Here is a 16,119-nt window from a genome sequence, read left to right on the forward strand (position 1 = left end):
TGGCATTTTGTTATTGTTATTATTGAAAAAAAAATCTTCACACACAGTATTATCCATATTACATGAAATCTAGAAAATGGAGAACAAATCACCTTGCCACAACTATTATCATGATTACTTCTTTTGAGTCATTTTTAAAATATTTTTTACTTAGTTGATACCATTGTGTATAAGTGATTTTTATATCTTGCCTTTTTTTAAAACAAAAAACTTAACACATATGATATTTGACTTGATCTTTACTGCTAGACACTTGACTCACCATTTGTCTCTTAAAAAAAATGTCTCAGTAGAAATTTAGGGTCTTAAATGTTTTGTTATTGTATGAACTTCTTCATAAGAATGCTTCTCAGAAATGAAGACTGTTATCTTTTGTGATTTAGTACACATTTCTAAATTGCCCTTCAGTTATGTGGTAATAATTTGTAATGCCAGTTGAAATACAGGTGCGTGCCAGTTGAATTCCATTTTCACTAGAGTGGAGTGTTAAAACAGTCTCATTATTTGAAATGCTAAGAACATTTCATAATGTTGTATCTTTGATTAATATCACAGCCAGAAGTGTAAGGAAGGGCAGCCTTCTTTGATGAAAACAAAACTTCCAAGTGGCCTTGGAAGGATAGACCCTGACTTAAGAGACAACAAATAATCCCATCTCCATTTTTGGACCGATAAGGAAAATTTTCAAACCTCCCAGTAGTAGATAAGTTTTTTGGTAGTATTAGAAATAATAGGACAATGAGAAATCTGCTTTTATGTGCCCATAATTTTTAGCTCAGTTTGTGTGTGTTTCTTAAATTATTTTTGAGATTCACACCCCAAAGCCTAGCTCAAGTTTTCATGCTATAGCCTTTTCTCCCTAAGCCTGTACCTGGCACTCCGTGCTTCTGCTGTCCAAAAGTGGTTTTGGCAAGTCAAACGTGCTATACTGCCTCTTGTCTCTGGGCCTTTGCAGATGCTGTTTTCTTGACTGGAAGAACACTCTTGCCTTTCCACCTCCTCGATTCATTGCTATTCATCCTTCAGGTCTCAATGTGCCCATTGCTTGCTCCAGGAAGCTCCAGAAAGGCAGAGATCATGGCTATATGAATCACTTTTGTGACTTTAGCACCCAATAGGCACACAAAATTTTTTTGAATGAATAAATTTTAGTTTGTAATTAAGTCACTCAATATCAAATCTCACTGTAAAAAGTTTTAGGAAAAGAACATTTAGAGCCTGATGAAATGATATCTTCTTTTCCCTTCATTTGGAAATATTCTTAATGAAGGGGAATATACAAAATGTACTATAATTGGTTTAATCTGGAGCTGGAACTGAGCCAATAGATGATGAAAGCAGTGCCTGTTACTTTCTCTTCTCAACTGTTACTTCCCTTGCTGCTGCTGCTGTTTTAATTCCTGGCAGTTCCAGTTTTGAGTGTCCACACTGAAAATGTTCTGTCCTCACAAAAAATTGTGTTGACCCTGAGGACAGTTGAGTCTTTTTGGTTCTTAATGCTCAAGTGAGAAGCACTCTTATTTTAATTGCATCTTAATTGTTTTCTATTCTAAAAAGAAATGTAGCAGAGACAGTGACTATAGAGGCTAATTTTTTGACTTTAGTACATTGTGTTAACGTGGTGGTTTGTTAAATCTGTAGTATATTTCCATGTGTTGTAAGGCCAGGGTTGCTGGCTTAGTACAAAGCATTCAGTCAAATATAGGAATTTATATTTAATCAAGATTTTTGTCACTCTTCCCCACATACATGAATTTGGAATGATTAACAGTTGTTGTGCATAAGAAAGTCTGAAAGGGGCCATTTTTTCAGGCCACATATTGAGGAAATTACACTAAAATAGTGTCTTTTTCTCCCTTCCCTTCCTTTTTCCCTCTCCCCTTTTCCCTCTCTATCCCCTCCCTCATCCATATCTTACTCAGACCTAAGCTCTTTAACTATAGGAAATCTTTATATTACATCTAACTTGAAACATGATATCCCTGTGCCAGAAATATTTATCTGAAACTAAAAGACATGCCATTGTCTTTGAATGAAAGGCATTTGGAAAAAAAAAAAAAATAAGGAAGGGCATATAATTAAGGTATTTATCATGTGCCATCCTTTGAGCTTGCCTGTTTCCCCCTAGTAAAATAAAGGAGAATAAAAGGGTATTGGAGAAAGGAATGCTTTTGAACAAGAGAGGATGCAGTTTAAATGCATGTATCATGCTAACCCTCTGGAGCAAGCTACACAGGAAAATTTTCAACTTTGTTGTAAAAGCTTGTTTTCTGTGTCTGTGCTTCAATGTTTCTGTTTAAAACAATAGTTGATTTTCAAAACTCATTGACAAATGGTTTTTAAAATCACTACTAAATTACTTCATCTGCTTCTGCCATATAAGATTGGAGTTACTCTTTTTTAATACTCAGTGGACTGTGAAAATTGAACTCTTAATCTGTTAATGATTATAATGAATTAAAAACATATGAGGGTAGCCTCATCCACTTTTGAGCTGCAGGATGTAGTTACCTCCCTTGTGTGCAAAGCTATTATTTTTTGATACCTGTGGTTTTAAGGTCCTTCATTCTGGATCATTCAGAAGACCTGAAAGAGACTAGTATGTTGATTCTTTAAATGATAGCTCTTCTCTCCATGCTATTGGCTGCACTGCTTTATATTCTGTCATCGAGATGACAGTAACAATTTCAAGTACACTCCCAGCTGCCCCTCTCCTCTCTACTGTCTGGAGTTGGCTAAGTTTATAACATGGCAAATTGCTTATCAGCCAAAATACACTGTATTTCAGTATTGTCCTACATCCATCCAGTGGAAGAATTGCCATATTTATCATTTCTTGCCTCCATTTTTTGGGAAAGGGAGATTTGGAGCTCTTTAGTCCTTCTTCCCAAGGGCCTTTCTTGATAAAATCTCGACAGGAAATTGTGTTTGTAACCTGGAGAATGTCAATATTTTTGCCATACTTAATGATAAAGTTAATTTCATTAGTCATCATTTTGTTAAAATAGCTCCAACCTGGAGCAGCTACTTTGTCATCACAATTATTCCTTAGAACTTCCTTCTGCTCCACAAAAAGGAATCAATCCTATTAACGTAATCGATCTTTCCCATCTGCTGCTGTGTCAGCAATATGGGAAATTTTTTAGTGAACAAGACTGATTATCTGATATTTCATATTAATACATGATCAGAATGTAAGTCTTTTCCATCATAAACATCCTTTGTAGTTTCAGTAGAATTGGAGTACTAAAATATTAAGAGAATTTGATAAATTTTAATAATTCTTGCTTTTGAAGTTGATAAACCCTGAGACTTCAGGTACCAAAGGGTTTAAATGTATTTCTAAAGCATTTTATGTGCAAAAACCATCATACAGAGTTGTTTTGACAGTAAAAATTTTAAGACAGCCTAAATATTTCCGAAGAGGAGGTTGGTTAAACTGTGGTAGGTTTTTTAAATGGAATTTTATGAAGTTATTTGAATATTGCTTATGAAGATAATGGAAAAATGGCTGTGGTTGAAATCTGGTAGGTAAAAAAGCAGTACAAAAATAAACGCACATCTATCCACTGTATGAAATATTACATCATTTAAGATGTGTATAGGAAAGGTCTTGGCAGGAAATATACCCCACAATGCTATCACTGGCAGACTGTAGATTATTTTCCTTATCTCTACTCCTCTTATATAATTTTTAAAAATTAGTACTCCTTTATTTATTTATTTGAGAGAGACCATGCAGGTGGTGGGAGGAGTAGAGGGACAGAGAGAGAATCTTAAGCAGGCTATGAGCTCAGCACAGAGTCTCATGTAGGGCTCGAATCCACAACCCCTGGGATCATGACCTAAGCTGAAATCAAGAGTCAGACGCTCAACCAGCTGAGCCACCCAGGCACCCCTAATACTCTTTACTTTAAGAGGACTACTCCTGAAACCATTATTAGCCTACATGTTAACTAATTTGGCTTTAAATAAAATTTTTAAAAAATTGGGAGGAAAACTTATAAACATCTTTCAAACCCTATGTAGATTTCTTTTGAAAGTATTTGCCGTGGCATAGTTATCTTGTTCACTTATTTAGTAACTCACCAAGTATTTTTTGAGTACCTGCTAAGAGCAGTGTTCTGGGCACTGAGGGATTAGCATTAAACAGAATGGTAAGGTAATGGACCTATATTCTAATAAATAGTAAATCTTAAGATGCTTAGAAGCATACCCTTAACTATTATATTAAATCCAAGCCTTGTTGCCAACTTTAAAGGACATTTCTTGATTAGTAACTTAAAGGATGTTAAAAATTCCTACATAGATTTTGTAGTCAGGTTTTATAGTAATATATTTTTGTCATCTTGTATTTTATAGCTCCTTATTAATTGAAATCATTCTATATAAATTTCTATGAATTCTCTCAACATTTATATATGTAATGGTAGGGGCCCCAAAAGTGCATATCACCATATTTTCTTTTTCTAGCAGTAACATTTATATGATATTCTACTTGCCTGACTATATTAAATTGTAAGATTTTTGACAGAAGGGATATATCTGTCCAGTTCATCATTAAATAAATAATTGTTAATGAATGGTGATCTTTGCTAACATTAAAATAACTGCACTGGGAGGCAGACATTTAGTTTCTTAGTAGAATAATTAAATGTAAAAACATCCTATATTAACTTTGAAACAAACAAAATGTCCATTTAATACTTTTTCTTCCCCTGTTATCTTCTCTCTCTCTCTCTCTCTCTCTCTCTGTCTCATTCTTTGGTCTGTATTAGGTGTCATCAATCTTACAGAAGAAGTGCAGTGGATCAAAGTCAATACAAACATGAATGGCTATTACATTGTACACTATGCAGATGATGACTGGGAAGCACTGATCAAACAGTTGAAAACAAATCCTTATGTCCTGAGTGACAAAGACCGAGCCAACCTCATCAACAACATCTTTGAACTTGCAGGGTAGAGTGTGCTTGGTTTGGGTTTGTTCATTTTTAAACAAGTGTTATTGTGGGGGGAAAAAAAACTTTAGAAAAACAGTTCAAAAGAACTGGCATATATTGCCTGTTAGGTGTAATTCATTTTGGATGATTGGGAAGATATAAAATACAATCCTTGCCTTCATTGGTGTTACAATCTGTATAGAAATGTCAGCTACAAACATATCGAACAGTTAAGTAACAGTTAAGATTACAATATTAACAACCAGGACACATGTTTGCTGAATATATTGATCTAGGAGTTCAGGATTTGCTTTATTTCATGAGAGAATTCTTTTCAAGCAGCTTGGTTAGTTCTTACCCACTGGTTTGAGTGATGTCTCTGAGAGTTGGGGCCTTCTTATTTGGTTACAGCTTGCCTCCCAACTACTCTGTGCATTACAGAATCCCAAAACCAAGTGTGGTCGTGACCGTATGTGTTAGATATCCTCCAGATAATAAGAGTACCAGCTTAGGTGGTTAATGGGTCTAGAGACACACAGAATATTCAAAAGTATTATTTTGGACTGCTCTTGACCTTCTTTTGGTTCATTTTTTATGAAGTAACTATATATCATCTCAGCCATCATTGTTATGATTTCTCTTATGTGGTTAATTTTTAAAATGCACTCACCATAAATTCACAGTGGACCTTGACTTAACGAGTTTGACAAATTTCCATACAAATAACAAAATATTTTCTTTTTGATTCAGATCCTCTTTATGCCACTTGCTCTCACCTGGTAAATATATGAAATAAATTAATTAATTAATTAATTAATTAAATAAAATTAGTACTCTTCATCTTTTCTCATCTAAGACACTGACTTATGTCTCAGTAGCATGACTCAGTAGCAATTTATAGGTAACTTAGGGAATAAAACCTGAGCTATTGTTTATCTTTCTCATGAAATGTATCTTTAACCTTGGGTCACACACATGAACTTAATCAAAGATAATAATATTTAGTCTAACTTTACAGAATGCCACTTTAAGCTTACATTTTAGTTCTTGAAGACTCACCATCTATTCCTGAAGTTTCTCAGCATGTGTATAAAGTTCATCTGCTTCTCTCAGCATATTGACTTTTCTGTTCTTTTACCCTGTAGCCTAGGCAAGGTGTCTCTTCAAAGGGCCTTTGATTTGATTGATTACCTTGGAAATGAGACCTATACTGCCCCCATCACTGAAGCCCTGTTCCAGACAGGCCTCATCTATAACCTCCTTGAAAAGCTGGGACACATGGATCTGGCCTCAAGAGTAGTGGTGAGTCTACCTTATTGCCAACTTGTCTTTGTTGCTTGCCTTTAATGTGTCATTCACAGTTCTAGGCTGTAAAGGCAGCCGGTCACGTTCCCTTTTCTTCACTCTACTAGTGGTGAAATCTTTACTTTGAATCAAAATGGCATTGCTTACCAGGAAGAATTGATAAAGGCTTAGCGTGACATGGTATTGTTTGACTATCAAAATACAGCCTTCTGACACTGCTGCCAAAATGAGATCACATGAAAAGAAAACTCTCTTCAAATCTCAGTTTATTTCTATATAATAAATGCTCAAAATGGGTCCTTTTGCAATGTGGTGTTCCCCACTGATTTCCTAGTGGTCATTATGAAATGACAGTTATGTTTGTATTGAAGAATATTCTGTTTTAGGAGTCCTTACTGATAACTGTCTTATGGATGATGATGCTGGTGGATAGATTTATCTGCAGAGCACTAAAGGAATCTTGGTAGTGGTGACTGCTTTACTTTTTTAAAACCAGTTTCTTGATCTTAACAGTTGCTGGTTTAGACACTTTAAATATTAAACTGTTGACAGAGTCTTTAAAAGCTTGGGAAGGAGAGATGAATTCTTTGTTTCATCTTGCTCTCTGAATCAGCACATTCTGACAATAAGGTTTGCTTTATGAATCAGTCAGGTTTGCCAGGGCCCAGACAAAAGGAATCTCTCAGAAAAAGGAAGAAAGTATTAGAATAGAAATGAGAATTTCTTTTAGGGTTTTGATGTTCTTACTGGTCAAAGGAATGGGTTAGATTACATCTCTCTCTCTCTCTGTGTCTCTGTCTCTTTCTATTTTTCTCTCTCTCTCTCTCTTTTTTTTTTTTATTATTAAAAAAGAAACAACCTCCTTTCTGCCTCTTACTGTTCTGCACTTCCCCTGTTATGAGTTCTCTCATCACAGTGACGGGAGGCAGTACATGGCTGGTGGGCCATATGGAGCTTGAAAAGTACCCTTCTTCCCAAGTCTCTGATCTGACCCTAAAAGAGCCATGACTATCCTTACCCATAACTGTAATATGTAAGTTAGATGATTTCTGAGGTTTTTTCAAACTGTTAGGATTTTTATCATTCTTCTATATCATAAGGCTATCTATCACCATCGTTAATAAAAACCAGAGTCTTCAGAATGTGACTCAGCGCATAGTGTTACTCAATAAATATTGAGCAAATGAGGAAATACACCAGAAACTGATACATTTCAGTGCTTGTTTTATTCTGCACACCATGCTTAGTGCTTAATGTAGATAACCTTGTATAATCTTCACACAATGCCAGATAGATACTTCTTTTATTTTTTAATGTTTATTTTTGAGAGAGACAGCATGAATGGGGGAGGGGCAGAGAGAGAGAGGGAGACACAGAATCCCAAGCAGGCTCCAGGGTCCAAGCTGTCAGCACAGAGCCTGACGCTGGGCTTGAACTCATGAGCCACGAGATCATGACCTGAGCTGAAGTTGGACGCTTAACTGACTGAACCACCGAGGCACACTGCCAGATAGATATTTCTACCCCCGTTATACGGATGAGGAGACTACTTAACTTCCCCAAAGTCATTTACCAAGTAAATTTTAAAGCTGAGCTTCAAACCCAGATTAGTTCCACTCTCAGACCCACCATTTGTATTATATTGCTGTATTTTAAATTAATTTGTATTCTAGCAATGTCTCTTTCAAAAGATACCTTTTTGTTGGAAAGATCAAGGCTGTTTCTTTCCTATCATTTTTTTAATTGAGATTTTAAATTAAAACAGTTTGAAAAACTTGTAGACCATGTGTTTAAGGTTTAAAATGATGGACTTACATCTAGTTCCTTGAAAATAAAGTTGTCAACTTACTATTTGAGATTTCTTTTATATGCAAAATGTTAATGACTTTTTTAATAGTATTTGTACGAATTTTCAAGAAGTATGCAAATAACATATTGATCTCTTTAGGGCTCCAACACTGACTTTCTCCTGTTAGCATATCAAAGAAATTGGCCGTTTGTTAGCCACTTCAGCAACCATAGCTGGACATGTGCATTGTTCACAGTTTGCAGCTATTATGAGTCACAATACTATGAATATTCTTATACATATCTGTTGTGAATATCTGTATGCATTTCTATGGGCTGTGTCTGAAAGTGAAATTGCTGACTCATAACATATTCGTAGTTAATACTGTACTATCAAATCGTAGTTCGACATTATAGCACTTTGTGCTCCGTCAGCAATGCATGAGAATTTGAGTTCTGTTCTGGCTCTATATCCTTGCCAACACTTCGTATTAATAGTAAATCTTACTCCCTTTAGCCATTTGGTTGGGAGCATAGTGGTATTGCAATTTTGGCTTTAGTTTGTATTTCCCTAATGACTAGTGAAGATGAATTCCTTTTGATTTGTTTAATGACCATTGGAGGTACACTTTTGTTAAATGCCCAAGTCTCTGATGTTTTTTCCATTGGATATTCTGTCTTTTTCTGATCCATTTGTACAGCTCTTTGTATATTCAAGAGATGAGTCCTTTGTTGCTCTTGTACATTTACAAGTATCTTCTCCCCCTCTGGCTTGCTTTTTCAATCTCTTAATTATGCTTTTTGATTAGCATAAATTCTTAATTTTAGTGTATGAACTCTGCCAACCCAAGGATATTCTCCTTTGTTCTCTTCTGGAGACTTTATTATTTTACCTTACACATTTAGATCTATGATCCACCTGGAATTGATTTTCGTGTATGCTGTGAGTGAGACACAAAGATTCATGTTTTTGATACAGCTATCCAGTTGGTCCAGCACCAGTGTGCTTCATTGTATACAGAGATTTTCTCTTATTGAGTTTTTATAACTACTTTTGAGGTTATTAGTGCCATATCAAATCAACACCATTTGGGGTAGTTTTTTTTAGTTTCCTAGGGCTGCCATAATAAATTAGTAAAACCTGTTGTCTTAAAACAATAAAAACATATTCTCCCACAGTTCTGGAAGCTAGAAGGCTAAAATTGAGGTGCTGGGAGAGCAGATTGGTTCCTTCTGAGGGAAAATCTCTTCCATGCCTGTCTCCTAGCTTCAGGTGGTTGCCAACAATCCTTGGCACTCTTTAGCTTATAGATGCATCACTGTAATTTCCGCCTCTGTCTTTACATGGCATTCTCCCTTTGTTTCCGGGTCCAAATTTCCCTGTTCTTATAAAGGCACCAGTCATTAGATTAGAGCCTACCATAATTCAGTATGACCTTACCTTAAATTGGTTAAGTCTGCAAAAACCTATTCCCAGATAAGTTTACATTCAAAGATTCTAGGCAGACCTGAATTTTGGGGGTGGGGGAGGGCACACTATTCAACCCACTATAGGTAGCAATAAATAACTACATACCACTCGTGTTTTTTGTTTTTGTTTTTGTTTTTTTACTATTAAAGGATAGTGTTTGGTAGTGAATATACCATAAGAGTTAGCAGAATATTCTTGAAGCTGCCCAGCTAGTTAAATTTCATGTTGGCAGAAGCCATTCTTACACCTGCCTCTCTCCAGTCACTCTGTTGAGAGCCTAGTGTCAGAAAGCACTTGATACTTACCTCAAGCTATCTCTATGCTGTGAACATAGGTGCTAAACTCAATCTAAGAAGTTAGACATTTTGAATATTTTCTTACTGTCATGCTTGAGTAACTCTGCGTCTTCATCCTAGATGATAGTTTCCTGTTTGCTGGGCAGGCGTGTGTTTATGAAGAACATACTTCAGGGTGGGGTCCAGAGGACTGATGCTTAGAGGGCAAGAGCAGCCTTAGTGTATACGTGTGAGCCTGTGGGCCCTTTTACTGCTGTAGATGTCGTACACTTGACTGTTAATTAAAGGTCAGGTTAGCTTTAGGTCATCAAGAGGGAGAAACTGTCTCTGAAATTGTTATTCCATTCTTAGGACATTCTGATGCCATCAACACTCTCAAAATATGAAATCTGACACTATAGTTGGAGATTAGAATGGCGGGCATTTCTGAGTTCTTGGATCCAATCCTCAGATAGTATTTGTAATTAATACTGGTGTCTAATTAATTTTTTATGTTGTCACCAGAGCATTGTATAAATATATTGGTCATTTTGTTATTTAGACTGCACATGCCTACATAACACACACCTCTGAATCACATTTAGTGATGTATGCTGTGGTATGGTGGTGCATAGAGTCTGGAGGCACTTTTCAATTGTGTCAAATTGTTCACATCTGATGTTAATATCTGATCCCAGCCATATTCCTGTTTCATCGCTTACAAGTCTGTCATTCTTTTACATATGAGGGATTGTTGGGATAAACCTTTTGCAATAAAAGCTGACACTTCACATTTAAGAAGCTCACTTGACCCAAGAAAGAACTCCCTGGGCATATCAGTATAAAATTAAAGCAGTAAATCACAATGTAAAACATAGTATAAGGGCCGCCGCCATCTTTCCTGTCTTTTTTATTTTTAAAATCATTTTGTGTTACTGTTCTTGCATTTTATTGCATACTCTGTGTTTGTAGCTTGTCTAACCCATCTGGTTTGTTCTCTTCCCACTTGCCATTTTCATTTTATGAAATCAGGGGATTGGATTCTATTGTTTAATGAGTTTAAATTTAAAAAAAGATAATTTAGAACCATGGAAAAACAGATTCTAGGTTTGAAGTACTTGCGATATGGTTTATTAATATTAAAAATATAACCTGGATTACTTATAAAACTAAAACAGCAGGAATTTTCTGAACACAGAATTATTTCTAAAATAAAATCTTTTGCTCTATTATGTTATCATTTGAAATATATGTAAAGTCAACTATTTGAGAAATTCATCTTAACTATTTGGTATCAGAAATAATTAGTAAAATTGTACCCTATAATTCCAGTGGAGTAACTGCTTAGGAACTGGCCTTAGCATCTTCTAGAGTCAGGGTTCCCTTGCTTCCAGTGCTTTAAAGTACCTTTTCTCCCCTACTGGTTTCTTTATGTTTTAGTAAACTCTTATTAACATTGACATTTTTCTCCACTGAGTTTTTTAAATAGTATTTCAAGCATGTAACTTTTTTCCCCCCTCTGATTCTTCCTTTGTATCTACTTGACAGTTAGGAGCAGTTTTTAATTTTCTTGTATTCTTTATTCATTTGGGATGGTTTGCTATCAAGCCATTGAGAAAGGCCACTGGGAGACAGCATGTCCAATGCAGCCATGTGTATACAATAGGATCTCCTGCGTTGCTTTTATGTTCCTTGGATTATCAGTCAGCATGGCAAGTATTTTTCCACTTCATGTCCTCGCAATGATTCACAGGCTTTGTTACTCACACATTCCACAAGGTGTCTGTTCTCTATTTCATTGCTTTTGAAGCAAGCAAAAGTAAGTTGACATGTTATCACAAATGTGGAGTCCTTCTTGCACAGATTCTTCTTTTCATTCTCATAGCTCCACAAGAGACTTACTTATGGAAGGTCTGCTAAGAAAATGGCCTCAGCAGTTTAAAACTCTCCAAGTAGGATTCATTTTAGGTATTAACACTGGTACTCTGGAAGAATATGATGCTCTGTGAAGAACTTGAACTTATTTTCTGGGCTGTAAGAGTGTTAAAAACCAATGAATCTAACATACAGGTGTTCACCATACTATTCTTGTTGCTTTACTATAGCTCTGAAAATTTTTTAAATAAAAAGTTGAGGGGGGTTGGGGAAATAACTATAAACAACTCTTCTTTCCTGCAGGCCTCATTTTCTTGCCTCTTTGTTTAGATTAATTTGTTAGATCATCAAGCTAGTTGATATTTTAAGTATTCCTTTAATATTGGATTCAGAAGCATTTAGACATGTACCTATCAGTAAAGAAGCACATTTTTCTCACATTGCTTTATGGGTTTATGGATTTAAAGTCACGAGGTCAGAAAGTTTCAACTGGCTTCTAGCAGTGGCTATAGGTGATACTTTTTGGCAGGAAAAATCTCACTGAGTACACACAGAAGAAATTCTCCTTACCGCATAGAAGTAATTCTTTTTTTTTTTAATGTTATATAATTAAGAGTCCCCGTTGGCTATAGCAGCCTATGAATAGCCTTTCTTATTGAATGGTTTTGCCCCAGTTGTACTTAGGCTTCATGTGTCATTTGATATTTATTGGGTAATAACTATGCCCCCCTTTTTCTCCTTGGGTAAATGTTGGGGAAAAAAGATCTTGCTGTCCTGATTTTTTCTGGTTGTCCTAATTATTATTAACATTTTTTCTCTCTAGGCCAGGGTATTTAAGTTACTTCAAAGTCAAATCCAACAGCAAACTTGGACTGATGAAGGCACCCCATCTACTCGAGAGCTTCGGTCAGTCCTGTTAGAATTTGCTTGCACCCACGGCCTAGAGAACTGCAGCACTGTTGCCATGAAGCTCTTTGATGATTGGGTGGCATCTAATGGAACTCAAAGGTGACATGTGCTTCTACTCTGATGAACTCTCTACTCTTTCTTAAGTTAATATCATATACTGAAACCAGGATCTTTTCATCCTGAAGTATAAATGTTATAAAACCAAGCGTTAATGTAGGTGATTTCTATGCACTTGTATTGTCAAACAAAAATTTTTTTTTCAAATTGTATTAAAATACATAAAACATACCATTTACTATCAACATATTCTAAGTGTGCAGTTCCGTAGTGTAAGTATATTCACATTGCTGAGCAGTGAATCTCCAGAACTTTTCATCTTGCAAAATAGAACTCTTTACCAAAACAAATCTCCATTTTCTCCAACCCCCAATCCCTGGCAGCCACCATTCTATTTTCTCTTCTAAATACCTTATGTAAGTGAAATGTACAGTATTTGTCTTTTTGTGACTGGCTTGTTTCACTTAACATGGTGCCCTCAAGGTTCATCTATGTTGTAGCACGTGTTAGAATTTCCTTCTTTTTTAAGGCTGAGTAATCCTTTATGTGTATATACCACATTTTGTTTCCTCCATTGATAGACACATGAGTTGCTTCCACCTTTTGGCTTTTACAAATAATGCTGCTATGATCATAGGTATATAAATACCTCTTTAAGACTCTTTTAGTCCTTTGAGATGTATACCTAGAAGTGATGTTGCTACATCATATGGTAGTTCTATTTTTAGTTTTTTGAGGTACTGCTGTATTGTTTTCCATAGTGGTTACTCCAGTTTACATTCCCACAAATAGGGCATAAGAGTTCCAATTTGTTCACAACCTCACCAACACTTGTTTTCTGTTTTTTGATAGCACCCATCCAAATAGGTATGAGCTGTCAAACAAGTCTGTTTTAATTTAGGAATATAACATAACAGAAGAAACGTTTTTGATGATGACTGGTTTTCTCCATGTTCCTTATTTTGCACTATGGAAATAGATTCAAGCATCAGATGAAAGTTGGGGTGGGGGATTTAGATGACCTTTCCAGCTCTGAGATCTTAATAAAGGCAGAAAACTGTGTTTCTTCCCCTCTTCTCACCACTCTTCCCACACTTGCTGCTGTATTTCCACCATGGAACTTACCACACTATATCGCAATACATTTATTCATTCTGTACGTTGCAATAGTCCCTGTGTTCCTGCAGGGCAGAGAGTGGGTCTCATTCTTCTTCCCGTCCCCAGTATCCAGCCAGTTGCCTGCCTGGTTTTTGTGGATGCTTAGTGAATAATTATTGCATTAAATTAGATTGATATTCCCTATAATCACACTGCCAGGAAAGTAGCAGCCAACTGAATTAAATATTTTCTTGACTATTAGTTGTAAAGACTCTTCTTTTACCTGCTCTGACTCCAAAAGCACCACTAGTCAATTCCTTGCCTTTGTATTCAGGATTTTTTCTCTTGTTTTTTTCATATTTATGTACCTCTCTTACAGCCTACCTACTGATGTCATGACTACTGTGTTCAAGGTCGGAGCACAAACTGAGAAAGGCTGGTCATTCCTACTAAGCAAGTATGTCTCTATAGGCTCTGAAGCAGAAAAGAATAAAATACTTGAGGCTCTTGCCAGCTCCGAGGATGTACGGAAACTTTACTGGTATGAAACCACCCAAGGAATATGATATATAGAAACTAAAAGCATAAAAGCATTGTGCTTCTAGGTTGAGGAGCTCATTTTCTCTGGGATCTCCCGTTTTCTACCTTTACTTGTGGGCCAGACCTGACTTAGAAGGTGTGGGGAGGAGCCCGCATGTGTTGGGCTTCATCTCAGGGATTGGACCTGTACAGATGGATAGAAAGTGCTTCGCCTGAAAGAGATTGGGAGATGCCAGAAATCACAGTCCCCTTCTGCTTTCTGCTTAAAAACTTTTTGATCCGCCTGACATGTTGTCTTTGATTCCACAATTAGTGCTTCTTTTTATTTATTTATTTTATTATTATTATTATTTTTTGTCAAGGCATTGCTCTGTCCAAGCCATCATTTTGAAAATGCAGACACTTCATTAAAAGGTGACATGTGAAAGCTTATAGGTTATACATTCATGTGGATTTGTCAGACCTTTCCTTTTTAACATTCAGCTGATGAAAAGCTAGCGATGGTTGTTTCACATGGGGGAAAGAAGGGCAATAAGTAGGGCTTCCTGGGAGGAAGAGCAATCAGTGTCAGGGTAGAGGCACTGTAAATAACTGAGAGAAACAGGAAGGTATCTTGAAAGTCATCAGCAGGAAGGAAAGGAAAAGCACGTGGGTCTCATTGCTTCTCTTGTATAACTTTGCTCAGAGAAATCCTAATAGTGTTCCAGAGATATTCTTAGCAGCTGCCCAGATCCACTTTCCATAGAATACACTGTAAATAATCATTTTCTTTAAAGTAGTAGCCAGCCTCTGACTCAAGAAAGCAGAGAAAAGTTGTGTATAAATTAGTAATTTTGTTTTAAAATAGTAGTGTTTTACTAATAAATTTCCATTATAAAGTGTTTAAACAATACTTAAGAACATGGAATAAAATGTGAAAGTGTCTCTCATCTGACCCTTCGCTTACATCCTTATTCTCTCTTCTCTGTTAACAGTGTCAGTCCTGGTCTGGGTATTTACATATTTAAACATAGGTTTATACTATACCCAGTGCTCTGTAACATTCTTTTTAATTCTTTGACAGTCTTTGAGATTTGCCATGTGAGTTCATAAAGTTTATTTCATTTGTTTTTATGGCTACACGGTATTCAATAGTATGGCTCTGTCATAATTTATTTAATCCATCACATGTTGAGGGGCATTTGGGTTTTTCCTCCTATTAAAAATAATTCTGCAGGGGCACCTGGGTAGCTTAGTCAGTTAAGGGTCCAACTTTGGCTCAGGTCATGATCTCACAGTTCGTGAGTTCGAGCCCCATGTCGGGCTCTTTTCTGACAGCTCAGAGCCTAGAGCCTGCTTCGGATTCTGTGTCTTCCTCTCTCTCTGCCCCTCCCCAGCTCGCACTCTCTCTCTCTCTGTCTCTTGTCTCTCTCTCTCTCTCAAAACTAAATAAACATTTAAAAAAATTCAAAAAGTAATCATTATGCATTCTCTTGGGAGTATGTGTTTTCCCACTATAAGCAGGTATTACAGCATGATACATGAGAACTGCATTCATTTAAGTACCAAGCTTTAGAATTTATTAGCTACGGTACTATGACAATTTTACATAACCTCAGTTTCTTACTATAAAATGGAGATAGGTAATAATTACCTATTTCAAGCCTTGTGTCAAGTATTTAGAACATAATATAGTACTTATAGAGTATCAATAAATGTTAGCTATTAAGGGTGTATTCTGCAATGTATCTTGCTTTTTACATCAAACAGCCCAATTTTTTAAGAGTAGGTGCCTGGGTGGCTTAGTTGGTTAAGCACCCAACTCTTGATTTTGGCTCATGTCATGATCTTACGGTTCATGAGTCTGAGTCCCACATTA

At 36.2% G+C, this 16,119-nt stretch overlaps 1 protein-coding gene across 4 annotated transcripts in view; it reads left to right on the forward strand.

Annotated features, from left to right (window-relative positions):
• LNPEP (leucyl and cystinyl aminopeptidase) overlaps positions 1–16,119 on the forward strand; it is a 102,098-nt gene that overhangs the window by 67,830 nt on the left and 18,149 nt on the right. For all 4 annotated transcript variants that reach the window (XR_007461316.1, XR_007461315.1, XM_049647636.1 and 1 more), the window contains exons 12-15: positions 4,779–4,962; positions 6,089–6,245; positions 12,481–12,665; positions 14,101–14,262. Coding sequence is in view for 2 of the 4 variants with exons in the window: in XM_049647636.1 (XP_049503593.1) it covers positions 4,779–4,962; positions 6,089–6,245; positions 12,481–12,665; positions 14,101–14,262 (688 nt within the window). In the remaining 2 variants the exon portion in view is untranslated. The remainder of the gene's footprint in view (positions 1–4,778; positions 4,963–6,088; positions 6,246–12,480; positions 12,666–14,100; positions 14,263–16,119) is intronic.

Source organism: Panthera uncia (assembly GCF_023721935.1).
Source record: "Panthera uncia isolate 11264 chromosome A1 unlocalized genomic scaffold, Puncia_PCG_1.0 HiC_scaffold_17, whole genome shotgun sequence".
In the NCBI taxonomy this organism is placed as follows: Eukaryota; Metazoa; Chordata; class Mammalia; order Carnivora; family Felidae; genus Panthera; species Panthera uncia.